This window comes from Ambystoma mexicanum, chromosome 5p, assembly GCF_040938575.1.
Source record: "Ambystoma mexicanum isolate Mex_15411 chromosome 5p, UKY_AmexF1_1, whole genome shotgun sequence".
NCBI lineage: Eukaryota > Metazoa > Chordata > Amphibia > Caudata > Ambystomatidae > Ambystoma > Ambystoma mexicanum.
In genome coordinates, this window is record NC_090930.1 from 752,537,635 (window position 1) to 752,553,042 (window position 15,408).

General features: G+C 49.5%; 1 protein-coding gene across 1 annotated transcript in view; it reads right to left on the minus strand.

The window, feature by feature from the left end:
- The window catches only part of CRTAP (cartilage associated protein), a 332,976-nt gene that overhangs the window by 126,457 nt on the left and 191,111 nt on the right, over positions 1 to 15,408 (minus strand). Inside the window, exon 5 of the mRNA XM_069613133.1 lies at positions 9,565 to 9,710. Coding sequence (XP_069469234.1) covers positions 9,565 to 9,710 — 146 coding nt within the window. The remainder of the gene's footprint in view (positions 1 to 9,564; positions 9,711 to 15,408) is intronic.

The window sequence follows — 15,408 nt, forward strand, 5'->3', positions numbered from 1 at the left end:
GTTCCACAGAGTGTGCGTGAAACGTGACAAGGCACAAATGGAGTTGGCCGCCTGAAGCGCCATACCACCAGAAGAAAACACTTTCTTCGCCCAACCATCAAAACGTTTGTCGTCCCTATCAGGAGGGATGGTAGGGTACGACGCCTGCTTCGCCGGGGCCGTGGCCGCCTGCACCACCAAACTCTCCGGAGTGGGGTGCCTGGTCAAGTAGCAGGGGTCGCCACTGGCTGGACGGTATTTTCGCGACAAGGATCTGCCCACCGCCGGGAGACTCTCCGGAGCAGTCCAAGCCGCCGCCACCACCCTTCTCTGTAAAGCCATATGGAACGGCAGAACCGGGTCAGTTGGGGGACCAACATCAAGGATGTCTGTCAGATCATCCTGCACAAACTCCCCTGGGGGAGCAGACCATCCCAAGTACTCAGAAACCCTAGCCATAAGGCTCCGGTACGAGGAATCGGCATGAGAGCCAGGCTCAGGCCTACAAAACTCCACCTCCGGAGAGGTGTCCAGTCCACTGGCATCATGCAGTGACTGTCTCAACTCGTCAAACTGACTATGGCCCGAGACAATTTCATCCGGAACCTGACTAGGAACCAGGCCATCAGAATCCTCATCCGCCTCTGAAATATAGTCCAGGTAGCGAAAAGAAGGCACTCGAGAGTGCTTGCTCTTAACCAGAGCCTTCCTAGGGAGTCCACCCGTGCCCTGGGGTACCTACGACACGAAAGGCGTCGATGGCGTCGAGCGAATCGGCGCCAGCGTCAAGAGAACCGGCATCGACGACTTCCTCGGAGCCAGAGTCTCGAGAAAGCCTGTCGACGCCCTCGACGCCACAGACGTCGATGCCTTCTTCGAAGACCTCACAGGTGCACACGGTCTCGAACGCGTCGAGGACCGGGACCTGGAACGGGTACGCCGAGAACGAGTCCCCTTGTCCGAACGGGACCTCTCCCGTGACTCGTGCCGACCACTCTTGCGAGCGGTGTGTCTCGACCTCACACGACCGGCCCCACTCGGGGGCGCGGACGGCTGAGTACCGTGCGACTCAAGAATCGCCAGCATCTTCTTCCCGAAGGAAGCCCATTCCTCCGGCGTCGCACGGCTGGAGGGGTAAGCGACGTGCCGGGCAGAGCCCTCCGAAGAGGACCGGTGACGGCGCTTCCGAGAATGCCTCGAAGAGGCTGAGGAGTGGCGAGACCGACTCCTAGAAGGAGACCCACGAGACTTCCGACGATGACACGGAGAGTCACCCCTCGAATCATCCGTCGAAAGCCCCGCAGACTTCGACTTCCGGGGCTTGGACACCCGACCTACCGACAACTTCTTCTTACGTTCGCGTAAGGCTTTGGACATGAGCGACTGGCAGTCGATACAGTCATCCGTGTCGTGGGCCTCCCCGAGGCACCAGAGGCAGGCGCCGTGCGAGTCCGTCACCGACATCTTGGACCCACACTCCCCGCACTTCTTGAAACCCGGACGCGGGGTCGAAGACGAAGTAGACATCTTCAGAAGGATTTACACAAACGAACAGGTTCGAAGAACCGAGATAGAACAGAACTCCAAAGAGTCGAGGCGTTTAAACCGAGAAACACGAAGCAACACGTTTGCGGAAAAAACGGAACTGAGGCTATCGGCGTCGTGCGTCCTACTTATCACATCGGATGACGTCGGACGTCGGAGGAGGTCCTCGACGACGGCGCATCGACGTCATCGACGCAGGACGCAGACGCCGAAAAAGTTTCCGAAGCAGCACAGCTGTGGTGATTACATGTCATAGATATGGAATACGTCGGAGGACCCAATCCCCTCGAAGTGATAGCTACCAGAAAGGCTGTCTTGTAAGTCAAGTCTTTCAGAATAGCTTTATGCATAGGCTCAAAAGGGGGTCCCATGAGCCTAGTTAAAACCACATTTAGATCCCACCCAGGGGCTGGGTGAATGATGGGGGGATAAATTATTTTACCCCCTTCCATAAAGGCTTTAATCACAGGTATTTTCCACCACAACACCTTCTGCTGTGACGTGGTGTAGGCTGACAACGCTGCTAGGTGAACCTTTAAGGAATTGAAGACTAACCCAGAGTCCAACAGATGGGTTAGATATAACACAATGTGTGAAGGCGAGCAATCGGTGGGATTGACGCCTTTGGAACTGCACCAGATACAAAACGTTTCCATTTGCTGGCATAGCAATAACGTGCGTTAGGCTTTCTTGCCTCCCTCAGTATGTCCATGCATCTTTGAGGGAATTGCAGATGTCCAAACTCTATGACCTCAGGAGCCAGGCTGCTAAATTCAGAGTTTGTGGGCATGGGTGCAGAGTCTCCCCCCTGTCCTGAGACAACATGTTGTATGGGCAGGGCAGCTTGACTGGTGCGGAGAGGGACATTTCCATCAGGTGCGCGAACCAAGGTTGGCGGGCCCACATGGGAGCCACCAGAATCATGCTGACTGGTTCCTGGTGCATCTTGTGTACTATCTTGTTCAGAAGGGGAATCAGGGGGAAAAGCGTTGACAAATTTCCCAGACCAAGTTATCCAGAGACCGTTCCCCCTTGGATCGTTTCTGGGGGTACCTGGAGGTGTAATCTTGGTATTGGGCGTTCTCCTGAGTAGCGAACAGGTCGATCTCTGGAAACCCCCATTCTGCGAAGACGTTGGATACAATGTCTTCGTGCACTCGCCATTCGTACTCTTCTGGCAGAGGAAAATCTCTGCAGAGTACGTCTGCCAGAAGATTGAGTTCCCCTGGAACATGTTGGGATATCAGGAACATCTTGTGTTTGTGAGCCCATATCCAGATGTTTTGGGGCAGCTTAAATAGCCCTGGAGAGTGAGTGCCCCCCTGTTTGTTCAGGTAATACATTGCTGTTGTGCTGTCGGTTAGGACCAGCACGGTCTTCCCTTGCAGTTGCTCCTGAAAGGCTTTCAATGCTTTGAACACTGCTAGTAGCTCCAGTAGGTTTATATGGTTGGACGCTAGCTGAGGGGACCACACTCTGTGCGCTGTCTGTTGAAGCAGGTGAGCCCCCCACCCTGTGAGAGATGCGTCTGTCGTGAGTGGCTTCCACTGCAGGGGTGGTGAAGGTTTTCCCCTTCAAGAGGTTCTCCCTCGACCACCACTGCAGAGAGAGAACGAGGGCTGGCGAGACAACTAACAGATCTTCCCATTGTCCGCTGGCCTGACACCACTGGCTGTTGAGCCACTCTTGCATGGGACGCATGCGCAGCCGCGCGTGGGGGACCAAGTATATGCATGACGCCATCATCCCCAGCAAACGCATAGCTTTGCGTACCGTCACCTTTCGACTGGCTACATACTGAGGAACCTGAAAGAGCATGTTCTGAACCCTCTCGCTGGAAGGGAAGACTAGACCGTCTTCCGTACGAATTAGAGCCCCCAGGAACTGTTTTTCTTGGCTGGGGACTAAGCTGGATTTCTTTTCGTTGATAGAAAATCCCAGGCTGAACAGTAGGTCTACTGTTTTTTGGGTGTTTGAAAAACAAACGTCGAACGAGTCCCCCGTGATGAGCCAATCATCGAGGTAAGGGTAAACTGGAACTGAAAGTCTGCGCAGGTGTGCCGCTGCCACTGCCAGGACCTTGGTAAACATCCTTGGCGCCGAGGCTATGCCGAAGGGGAGCACCTTGAACTGGTAGTGTTTTTCCTGAATCACGAACCTTAGGAATTTTCTGTGCGCTGGCAACATTGAAATATGAAAGTAAGCATCTTTCATATCCAATGTTGTCATGAAGTCCCCCTGTGTTAGCAATGGGATCACCTCTTGCAGTGTTACCATGCAAAACTTCTGGGGCTTTATCAACTTGTTCGCTGGGCGCAGGTCTAGAACAGGACGCATGGTGAGATCCTTTTTGGGTACAAGGAAGTACACTGAATAGATACCCTCGTTTACCTGAAGAATCGGGACGGCTTCTATGGCGTCCTTTCCCAGCAGCGCTTCCACCTCTTGGATCAAGATCTGCAGATGTTCCGGTGAAAGGGGTCGATGTTTCGGCTGTCTGAACTGTGGAGGTCGGGCGAATTCCACGCAGTAACCGTGGGCGACCGTCTTTAAGACCCACTGGTCTGAAGTTATCCCCTCCCATGCCTTGAGGAAAGATGTTAATCGTCCCCCAACCAGGGAGACAGGGGAGGGGAGGGGACCTGGACTTGGTGGACATTTCTGACCCGAAGTTGTTGCTCCTCTGGAATTGGAACCTCTGCCTCTATTCTTTCCGTGCTTCTGACCCCCTCTGGGGGTAGTAAGTGGGCTTGCAGCAAGTTGTCCGTGCCGAAATTATTTTGAGCGGCGCAGGCTTATCCTCGAAAGGACCGCCGAGAATTACTGCTCCTCTGTGAAGAGGGTTTCTGGGAAATTTGGTGCAGCGACTTAATAGTCTCGTGCTCCTTCTTGGCTGTCTCCAACGCATTGTCTATCGCCTTCCCGAAGAGGTTGGCCTCTTCAATTGGTTTGTTGATAATGGATGCCTGGGTCTCAGGCCTGAAGCCCGACATGCGCAGCCACGCGTGCCTCTTTAGGAGAGTACCCTGTGCGAGAGACCTGCCTGCTGCCTGTGCGGTGTCCAGGGTATTCTTTACCACATTCTGATTAGCAAGTTTGCCCTCCGAGACAATGGCGAGAAGCTTGGCTCTGGTTGGTTCCGGAACCTCTTGAAGGCCTTCCTGGAGTAGGTTCCATTGGGTGTCGACGTAGCTTGCCAGTAACGTTGTGCTATTGGCAATCCGGACGGTATAGGCCCCCGCCGACGTAACCCGTTTGCCTAAGGCATACAACCTTTTGGACTCCTTGTCCGGGGGTGACTCTCCCGTGGCAAGGGGAACCCCTGCTCTCTTGCGAGTGTTGGTCACCACCAGCGAGTCTGGGATTGCGTGTCCTTTGATATAAAGCGGGTCGGTGGGGGAGTGTCGGAAACGTTTTTCGACCCTTGGGTTCACAGCCCTAGTCTGAGCGGGTGTAAGGAAGGGGCCAGCCCTCTCTTTACAGAGCTCAAGAGAGGGATAGACTGGCTTGCCGGAGGCTTTTCATTAATAATGTCCTCCGCAAAATCTTGTTCGGGCAAGGCTTCAAGCGTGGCAATTTTAAAGAACTCCGCTGCTTTTTTCAACATGTTGTTGAAAGCCAATTGATCATCCACCGGGGAAGCTTGTCGAATCGGGGTGGATGGGGGAGAGTTGAGGCAGACGATATCAGAGTTGTGATCGTCCTGCTGGGTGTCCTCCCAGTTGTCCGTTGCTCCTCGATCTTCCCCATAGTTGTCTAGAAAAGAAGACTCCTCTTCTTCTGTATAGATGTCTCTATACGTGTCTGGACATCTTCTTGTTAGTCAACTTGGTGTTGGACATCTAGGTGTTGGACATCTTGTGTTTGAGGGTTAGGGTCTACCCGAGCTTTTTTTGGCAGAGGTTGATCAGAACCCTGAAAAACTGCTCCAGCCGATACATACACCCCTCGAATTGCTCCGTGGTCCACTTGGATAACCCAAATGGACCTAGCTGAGTAGGAACCATGTTCTCCGCCTAGGGCTTTGAGAGGATCTCCTCAGGGTGCTTCATAGGGGTACCTGGGCTTTCTTCGTAAGAGTCTTTGGGATCGTCTTCCAAATCCGTGGAAAACTTTTCGGCGGATTGGCCCATTAACTGTGGGCGGAACCGATACTAGGCCCACCGCCGTAGCAATCCTATTGATGCTCTTACGGATGGTCACCAAATCTTCGGGAGACAACGCCTCCGATGATGTGTCGGCAGTGAAAATCGCTTCCGCAGCTCCAGAAGGGCCAGCGGATGGCTTCTCGGGTAGAGGCCTACTTGTAGTTTTCAGGCCTGTACGGGCCTTGGAAACCTTGGAATCCATCGAAGTTTCTTGTTCTGAAACTTCGGCGCATGTGGTTTGGGGAGTAGCGCCCTTGTTATGTTTGTTATGCCCAGTCGTCATGCGCTGCTGCGGATGCGGGGAAGGCTTCGGATCAGACCGATCCGTGGGCGCCGCCGAAGTTTCCGGCGGACCCGTTGGCGCTTTCGCCTTATTCGACGAGGAGGGTGCTTGGGTTGTGTGATTGTACGCCCCTGTCATCGGGTGTGGTTCCTGTAGCAAGACCGGAGTCGAGCCTGGAAGGGTCGGGGACAGGCGTGGCAGCCCTAGTATAGTCCGCCTCAAGGTCTATAACGTCTGCGTTGGACGTTTGGTCATCCGATGTACCCCCGTCACTTTCGGCTGGTGTCGCGGCAGGGGAGGGAGGCTCCACGCGTGACATTCCGTATGCGGCCCACCGATTCAACCGGCGCTCCTTAAGGGTTTTAGGTCAAAGGAGTTTACACGCCGAACACCGCTTCTCGTCGTGCTCTAGGGGGAGACAAGCGTTACACGACGTGTGCTCGTCTTTCCAAGGATATCTGACCCTACACACAGGGCAGAATCTAAATGGAGTCCTTTCCATAGCAGAAGGGAAGGTTAACCAGACCAAAAAGGAAAGCAGTGGAAAAGAGGAAAGACATAATTTTTTAACAGTATGGCAAACCCCGAGCCCACTCTCCCTAATGTGTAGGCCGGCCAGAAGGCCCGACCACGTGGAAGTCCGAACGCCGGAACTCACAACCATAGACGATTCCCCCATAGTCTTCGTCGAAGATGTTCTTGATGGGGCAAAGTGACTGAATGGGGATTGAACTGACAATTCGGTAAGATAAACCATGTCTCATGAAGAGCTCTGCTATAGGGCGACCAGTTATCTGGGCAGAAAAAACAATCTGAGGGACCTCAGCGCGTGAGGGATTTTGGGTACTACACACGTCACATTAGGGATAGTGTTTCAGACACGCCTATGCCGACGTCCCCTTTCGGTCCCCGAAAGAAAAGATGCAATACTCTGCGGTTACCACTGGATGTCGGACCATATGCACAGCATTTGATTCCAAGCAGATTAACAAGCATCAGAAATGTTATTTACCAAAGCTGTCTCATCACAATAGTCGCCCGAGAGGGATATAAGGATCTGGGTGTCATCTGCATAGTGTAGGTGACACCCAGCCTGTCCAATTTGTCAAACAGAGGCTTTGTAAATATATACATAGTTGGCGATACACATGATCCTTGTGGAACGCCACATGTCGTCTGGACTGGGTCTGCGGATGCTGATGGGAAAAAAACCCTCATAGTTCTGTTTAAGAAGGATTGGACCCAAGCTATCGCGTCCTTCGAGAAGTGGACGGCTGAGGCCAGATGTTTGCACAGAACTTTGTGATCCACCAGGTCAAATGCGGCCGACAGGTCGAGGAGGAGAAGCATGGCAGTTTTACCTTTGTCCCTGAGCTCATCGATTTGGGGTTTTAAATCAATTAGTGCTGTTTCCGTGCCGTGTTGTAGCCTGAAGCCGGATTGGCGGGCACCTAGGAGATGGTTAGTTTCAAGGAATTTCTAGATTTGTAAATACGTTACTTTATCAAATATTTTAAGAAGGAAGGGCACCATTGTGATGGGCCTGTAGTTCGTTGGGATGGAGGGGTCCAGTGTCTGCTTTTTGAGCAATGGAAGGACCCAGGACTCTTTTGTTACTTGGGACAATATTCATCGAGAAGGAAGAGTTTATTAGTTTTGAGATAAATGGCGCTAAGTCTCTGGCTGCGTCTTTGATTATTTGAGCGGGGCAGTTGTCGCCCTGACAAGTAGAAGGATTCAAGTAGGTGATCATTTTTTCAGTTTCGAGGATGGATACTTTGAGAAACTGAATGGTTCAACTGTGCTGGGGGATACAATAGGATTAGTAGCCTGCAGCTCATGATTGGCCATGGAGGCTTTCTTGCTGTCAATTTTATTTTGGAGTGAAGTTATTTTGTTTGCTAGGGCATTCTGTATACTGGTGCACCAAGGTTTGTCCTTGGGCACAGTGTCTGTAGGAGGAATGGGGGATTCTAATTCTCGTAGCATCACAAATAATTCCTTAGTATTGGATCTTTCGTTGAAGATGTCTTTTTTGGTACAAATTATTTCCTTTTTATAGTTGTTTGCAAAGTTAGTCAAGAGCGACTTGTTTTCAACAGAGGGGGTATGTCGCCATAAGGTTTCCAGTTTTCATTTTTGAAGTCTGAGGGTTTTAAGATGTGGTGTGAACCATGCATTAAGATGTACCCGTTGTTTACTTCTGCACATCTTGATAGGTGCGATAATGTCTAATGCATTAGACATAGTGTTACTATAGGCCTCGACTAGAAGGTTGGGGTTGGTGGCCCTTGAGAGTGAGTTTAGATATAGTAGGATATGAGGTAATAGCCTTTCCGCTGTGATATTCCTCTTACTCCTAGTGGGTAGGGGTGGAGCCATAGCTTTATCTTTGGTAAGTTGTTTATTTATTGCTAGGCTAAAGGCAATCAGATGACGGTCAGTCCATATTTGCGGGTTATAGATCTAATGCAGGGTTTATAGTGATAGCATCGAATGCAAAAGCATTGAATGCAAAAGCCTCGAAAAAAATGCATCAAAAATATGTCTTTTTTTTTTAAATGGGGGAGTCCCCCAACCCCTGTTTTTAAAAAAAACCTTTACATACAAAAAAAAAAAAATTGAGGCTTTTGCATTCGATGGAATCACAGGATACCGTAATACAGGTTTCGCAATTCAGGTCCAGCACCCAGTCTAAGGTCCTTCCTTGGACATGGGTCAGTGTAAATATTCTTTGAGTCAGTCCTTGTTCTGAGAGGATGTTTGCTACTGCCTGGGCATTTTTGTCCGGAGGATCATTAAATCCAAGGTTAAAATCACCCAGTATTCGAAGTTGTGAGGAGTCTTTGGTGTTGTTGGCAAGAATGCTAGATAGATCCTCCTCAAAAGGTACCAATGGGGCCCGAAGGTCTATATAGTGAGTAGATAGTTAGGATGCGACAGTTGGAGATAGGGAGTTTGACGGTGAGAATTTTGCAAGATTGGAGTACAGGTGAAGGTGCAAGTCTTATAGCAAGGTTAGATTTGGAGATGAGGGCTAAACCGCCTCCCCTGGTGTTAGTCCTGTCTGCTCTGAGTATTTAGTAATTATCAGGGAATGCTAAAGTGAGGGCTGGACCAGCTGAGTCATGCAGTCATGACTCTGTGACGGCCAAAATATCAAGGTCATCCACGGAGATCAGGTCTGCTATTTTGTTGGCATGTGCCACTAAGGATCTAACGTTAATTAGTGCTCCAGTGAGTATGGTAGTATTTTTATGGTGTAGAGGTGTTGAGTTCATGTTTAGGTGGATCAGTATTAGTTTTGGGGAGGAGATTGGAGGCATAATTCAAGGGTTTGTGGGAGCTCTCAATGTCTAGCCTGCATGTTAGTGTCCGATGAGCAAGATGATGTTCAAAAACAATGTTCCATTTAAATAAAGATCTTGCACTGTAATTCAACAGAATGATTTAAAAAAAATCCTAACAATATTTGTCCTTGTATGAACGAAACCAGAGGTTATTGACAAACTTTTAGTCCAACATAATCAAAGCGAGTATCACAAATAGGTGATTAGTATTGTGTGGTGTGTTATATAATTTGCTACATGAATATATTTCGCTACTTACCACTCTAGGCTTAAAATCCTCCTCTGTGAGTCCCCATTTATCTCTATGGTACTGATAATAAACCAGATTTTGTTTCATCACTTGGTCTTCCTGGTCGAAGAGCAGGTAGCTGGCGACGCAAGGAGCTGCATTCTTTAGGTCGTTTACTGAGTGAAAATAGGTAGAAAGCGCAAGACAAATTAACTTTCGTTTTCAAAGACAATATGAAAACTACAGAGCAAGGCATAAAATAAGCAGTGTCGCATAGCAATTGGCTATGCAATTCTGTAGGTTTACTAATCAAATTGACACTTGTATAGCACAGCTGGTGACTTAAATTACTGATTAATGGAAAACACTGCACACCTTGCATTTCTCCCTTACCCTAAGTGTTCTCCACATCCTCTTTTTCCACAATTCAAAGGGGCCAACAGAGAGAGAGAGAGTGGAGCATTAATCCTCTCCTACTCATAAAGGTACCAAAGGCCGGAGTGGGATTGCAAGCCATGGAAAGTTCTTTCGTTTTCAAACAATTTCAAAAAGTAAATCGCAATGATACTTTTCATTAAATTGTTTAGTCATATTAAATTGTATCTATCTCTTCTTATGCTGGGCGATCTCTGGACTAATCCAGAGGCAATCAATGATAGATCCAGACAGCAGTCATTGACACCCATTCAGATTTTCTGATGGGCCAATATGTATCAAAGTGTCGCCATTTATCAATGGGATACAATACTCTATTAATAAAAGTTACTCAATAGAGGATTACTTAAAGATGGTTGAAAGTTTGCTACAGAGAGCATTGTTCTAAAAAATGAGATTAGACATCTTACCTATAGCTAATGTTAAGGCTAGACGGAATAGCAATATGGCTGACGCATGTCGTTTTTGTCTGGGAAAAGTGGAGTCTATACAGCACTCATTTTATCATACACCCACTACACGGATATCAGACAAAGAAACCTGATAAATTGTTTAGTAAAGAGTACACAGTTTGATCGAAGGGGAGGCGGGAGAGGATGTGCAAAATGGCAGGTTCCACTGATGTTATGTATGTGGTTTCAAAACATTTTAGATAAAGCATGGAGGAGGAGAGTGAAGTCTGCATTAGTTATGGGTTAAACACTGGATGAAATGTGATATATATATACATATAGGTTGGTGAAGGGGAGACAGACTCCCATAGGAACACTGAAAAATGTGATTGTTAATAACTTTTGATTCAAGAAATTGATTTGTTTGACTGAAATATTGAAAGTGATTAGTGACTGCCCCGCCCCCCCTCCATCCCACCAGACTGCAAGGTTTCCTAAAGATTTGTAAAAAACAAAAAGTTAAGATTACAATTTTTTTTCCAAAGTTGCAGCCTACTTCCCATTCATTTTCCCATAGACAAACAAATTCAATTTTTGCCAAACTGCACAGTCCAAACCGCTGGACGGATTTGGACCAGGTCTGAAACAACTCGGACATGAAGCGTTTAAAAGAGGCCTTTTTGTGGTTTTGGGGTTATTCCGTGCCATACTTTTAAAAACGAGTTGATGGAGAAGGGGGTGCCCCCTTCTCAAAAATAGACAGCTATATCTCCTGGAAATTACCAAAACCAGGTTTTTTTTTTAGCAATGAAACAGTCATCTTTTTTCTCAATGCGGGAGATGGCCGCAGCAAAAGCCGAGGATATTCCAAAATGAATAGCAGAATAAAAGCCATTTGCAGGTCAAAATAATTACAAATGTCATTAGTCTACAGTAAGAGGCGGGGGGGCGTTCGGGTGTTACTAGAGGTCACCAAGAGAAATGAGGAGGTTGGAGGGAGTTTAGGGACCGAGTTTGCAACATGAGCTTTTTTGTAATCTCCGCTATAACCTCGAATAACTGACATCTCAAAGCAATCTGCATCACAGAAACGGTGTGTGTTGTGGGGGGAAGGTAGAGGGCAGTGGAGGTGAGGAGGCCATTTGGGGAGAGGGGGAGTTAGCATAGACGATGGGGGCACTTGGTGATGGCCTGTGGGGGTAAGAAAGCCCTTTCTTTCAGCCGTTTTTCGTATATTAGCTGCTATAATGAACTACAGATAACCACGGCTATCTGTAGTTCCTTTATATAAAATGACTACAGGTAGCCAAGGTTATCTGTAGTTCGTACACACGAACACAAAAAAAAATCCAAAAAAAAAAAAAATCACACAATAGGTATCCGGGACACTTATCCAGGCAGTAACTGTAACTGACCCTGCTTGGCTTCAAAGGAAGGTAGTAGCTGTCCCCCTCATTTGCCTAACAAATTAGTACAATTTAAAAGACCACATAGAGCAACGTGGCCTGAGGGAACAGGCACCTTCCTCGCTCTGAAGCTAAGAAGGATCAGTCGCGGTTACTGCATGGGTGGGAGAGAGTGCACAGTTCCATATGCCATGTGTTTTCTTAGTTTTAAATATCCCAGAGCACACTAAGAAAACACATGGCATCCACATTATCTTTTTTAAAACGTGCTAATGTCAGTCCTTGGCAGTATTACACTTTAAAACCATTCTTTTTGACTTTTGCTGAATTGCATTCTGGTTTTTGTAGTTTCCCAGTCAAGATGTGGGTAATAATGCCACAATTGTACACTTTTTGACTAACATAGTTCAATAAGGATTTATATATTTGAGTGACACTATGGAATGTGCCCTTTTCAAGTTATCTTTATAAAGCAGAGTACGCGTCGAGGACCCTACGACAGAATTTTTTCTGCCGTGAGGAAGCCTATCACTATCGTGAGTGAGTACAGAAAAGAGAGAAAATAGTAAGACGTCTATATTCCTTCCATCTGAGCGGGGAGGAAGGGTGAGCGCATGTGAATCTAAACAGATACAATCATCAGAAATGCTTTTACAGTAAGTAATGCATGTCTTCTGATGCTTGTTAATCTGCTTAGAATCACATGCTGTGCATAGACTAGCGGGCAGTACCCGGAGTTGGACGTGGGATGTGAGAAGGAACAGTAGAGAAAAGATGTCTTAGTACTGCTTGTCCTACCTGAGAATCAGACCTAAAACGAGTGTCTAGGCAATAGTGTTTTGTAAAGGTGTGTACAGAACTCCAGGTTGCCGCTTTGCAAATGGACTCTAGGGGAACATTTGCAATGAATGCACTGGAAGCCCCAGTGCCTCGAGTGTGCTCTAGGCTTGAAGGGCAGTTCCCTCTTAGCAAGAGAGAAACAGAGTGTGATGCATTTGACAATCCACCTAGAGATAGTAGATTCGGAAACAGGGTCTCCCGCTGTACCTGCTGCCACTGAAACGAAAAGGAACAAGTTACTTACCTGTAACTGTTGTTCTCCAGCATGGGTCTGGCATGGATTCACATGCTCATGAATATTCCCGGTCGTCAGGCTGGGAATCCTCGGTAAAGAAGTATCAGTTTCGTTTCTGATCTGTCTTTCGTAGTAGTAACCAATCACCGATCTCTGCGTCATACTGTCCACAGCCAATGACTGCCATCTCCCTATGCCCCGCCTCTGGCAGCCATCTTCAGATTTGGTAGCACGTGAAGTGGCAGTATGACCAAGTGAAGAGCCGCAGAGGGGTAGGCGGGAGGGATGCATGTGAATCCATGCCAGACCCATGCTGGAGAACAACAGTTACAGGCAAGTAACTTGTTCCTTCTCCAGTATAGGGTCTGGCATGGATTCACATGCTCATGAATAAAAGAATACATAGCAGTACACACATGCACAACCACGGGAGGTGGCAACAGGCTCAACATTAAGCAATACAACAACTCAACATTAAGCATCTCTTACCTTCTCCCCAGGCTTACCTTAGGCGAACAGGTTGCGCAGCACTGCTTGGCCGACTCTGGACTCCTCCCTGGAATCCCGGTCGACGCAGTAGAATTTCGTGAAGGTGTGCGTCGACCTCCACGTAGCAGCCCGGCAGATGTCCAGCAGGAGCACACCAGATAGGAACGCCGTGGTAGCTGCGATCGCTCTGGTGGAATGGGCTCTCGGACGGCCGGGCAGCGGTCGGTTTGCCAACCGATGACAATACATGATACAGCTGGAGAGCCATCTGGAAATGGAAGCCTTTGAGAGAGCCTTCCCCTGATTGATAGTTCCAAAGTTCACAAAAAGTTGTGACGTCCTCCGAAAACTCTTCGTGCGGTCCACGTAGAACTTCAGCGCTCTAGCCACATCCAGCGAGTGCAAAGTCCTTTCAGCCGGCGACGAAGGCGATGGGAAGAAAACAGGCAACACCAAGGGTTCATTGAGGTGGAAGTCGACGGCACCTTGGGCATGAAGGAGGGGTGCGTCCTGAGCACTACCCTCGTGTAGTGAAAAGTCAAGTACGGGGGCTTGCAGGAAAGGGCCTGGATCTCTCCCACCCGTCGTGCGGAGGTGATGGCCACAAGAAACGCTGTTTTCCACGACACGAACTTCAACGGAGCTGAGTGCAGAGGCTCAAACGGAGGTCCCATGAGCTTGGTCAGCACCACTTTGAGCTCCCACGCCGGGGCCGGAGCCTTCACCGGAGGGAACGATCTGAACAGTCCCTTCATGAATTCTTTCACCAGACGATGAGACCACAAAGACGTCCGTCCCGTGGTTCTGGTGTATCGGGAGATCGCAGCAAGATGAATCTTGATGGAAGCGTGCGCCAGTCCAGCCTTGGCCAGCGTCAGTAGGTACGGCATTACTTGAGGAGCCGTAATCCGTAGAGGGTTAATCTTCTGTGCGTGGCACCAGACAGAGAACCTCTTCCATTTGTGTTCGTAGCATTTAAGAGTTGAGGACGCCCTGGCCTTTGCAAGAACCTCTCTGCAGTCGGCCGGTATGTCGTAACCTCCAAACTCTAACGCTGCAGGAGCCAGGCCTGCAAGTTCAGCGACTTCGGGTCGTGATGGAGGATGGCGCCTCCTTCCCTGGAGACAAGATCCGCGTCCACTGGCAGCTTGATTGACGGGGACGCTGACAAGTCCAGAAGGTCCGGGAACCATATCTGCCTCAGCCACGCAGGTGCGACGAGGATCATCCTGCACCGTGTCCTCTTGAGCTGGTTGATGAGCCGGATCAGCAACGGCAATGGAGGGAGCGCGTATAGGAACAGGCCCTCCCAGGGGAACGAGAAAGCATCGCCTATGCTCCTCGGCTGGGGAAACCTGCTGGCGAACCTCCGGCACTTGGAGTTCGTCGCCGTCGCGAACAGATCGATCTGGGGTGTGCCCCACTGTCGGAAGAAGCGGTCCACTAGATCCTGTCGTAGTTCCCACTCGTGGCACGAGCGCAGCTCTCTGCTGAGCGAGTCGGCAATGGTGTTTTTTATTCCTGCCAGATGAAACGGCACCAGAAACATCCCTTGGGCGACGGCCCAATGCCACAGATCCTGCGCCTCCTTGGACAGGGCTGGGGATCTGGTACCGCCCTGCTTCCTGATGTAGAACATGGTGGTGGTGTTGTCGGTGAAGATCCTCACCACCTTGCCCTTGAGGGACGGAAGAAAGGACCTGAGGGCCGAAAACACTGCACGGAGCTCCAGGACGTTGATATGGAGGGACTTCTCCGTTGGAAGCCAGAGGCCTCTCGCGTGCAGATTTTCGGTGTGCGCTCCCCACCCTTCCAGGGAGGCATCCGTGGTTACTGTCATCTGGTGGCCCGGGGTCTGTAAGTCCATGCCCGCCGTCAGATACGCGCGGGTGCCCCACCACCGGATCGCTCGTCGGAAGCTCTCGTCGAGTGTGATCCTGTCCTCGAAGCTGCCCGTCGTCTGGATCCAGCGAGCGTCCAGGAACTCCTGTAACAGGCGCATCCGAAGCCTGCACAGGCGGATGAGATAAATGCAAGAAGACATCATTCCGAGGAGGGATTTGATGGACCTCACCCT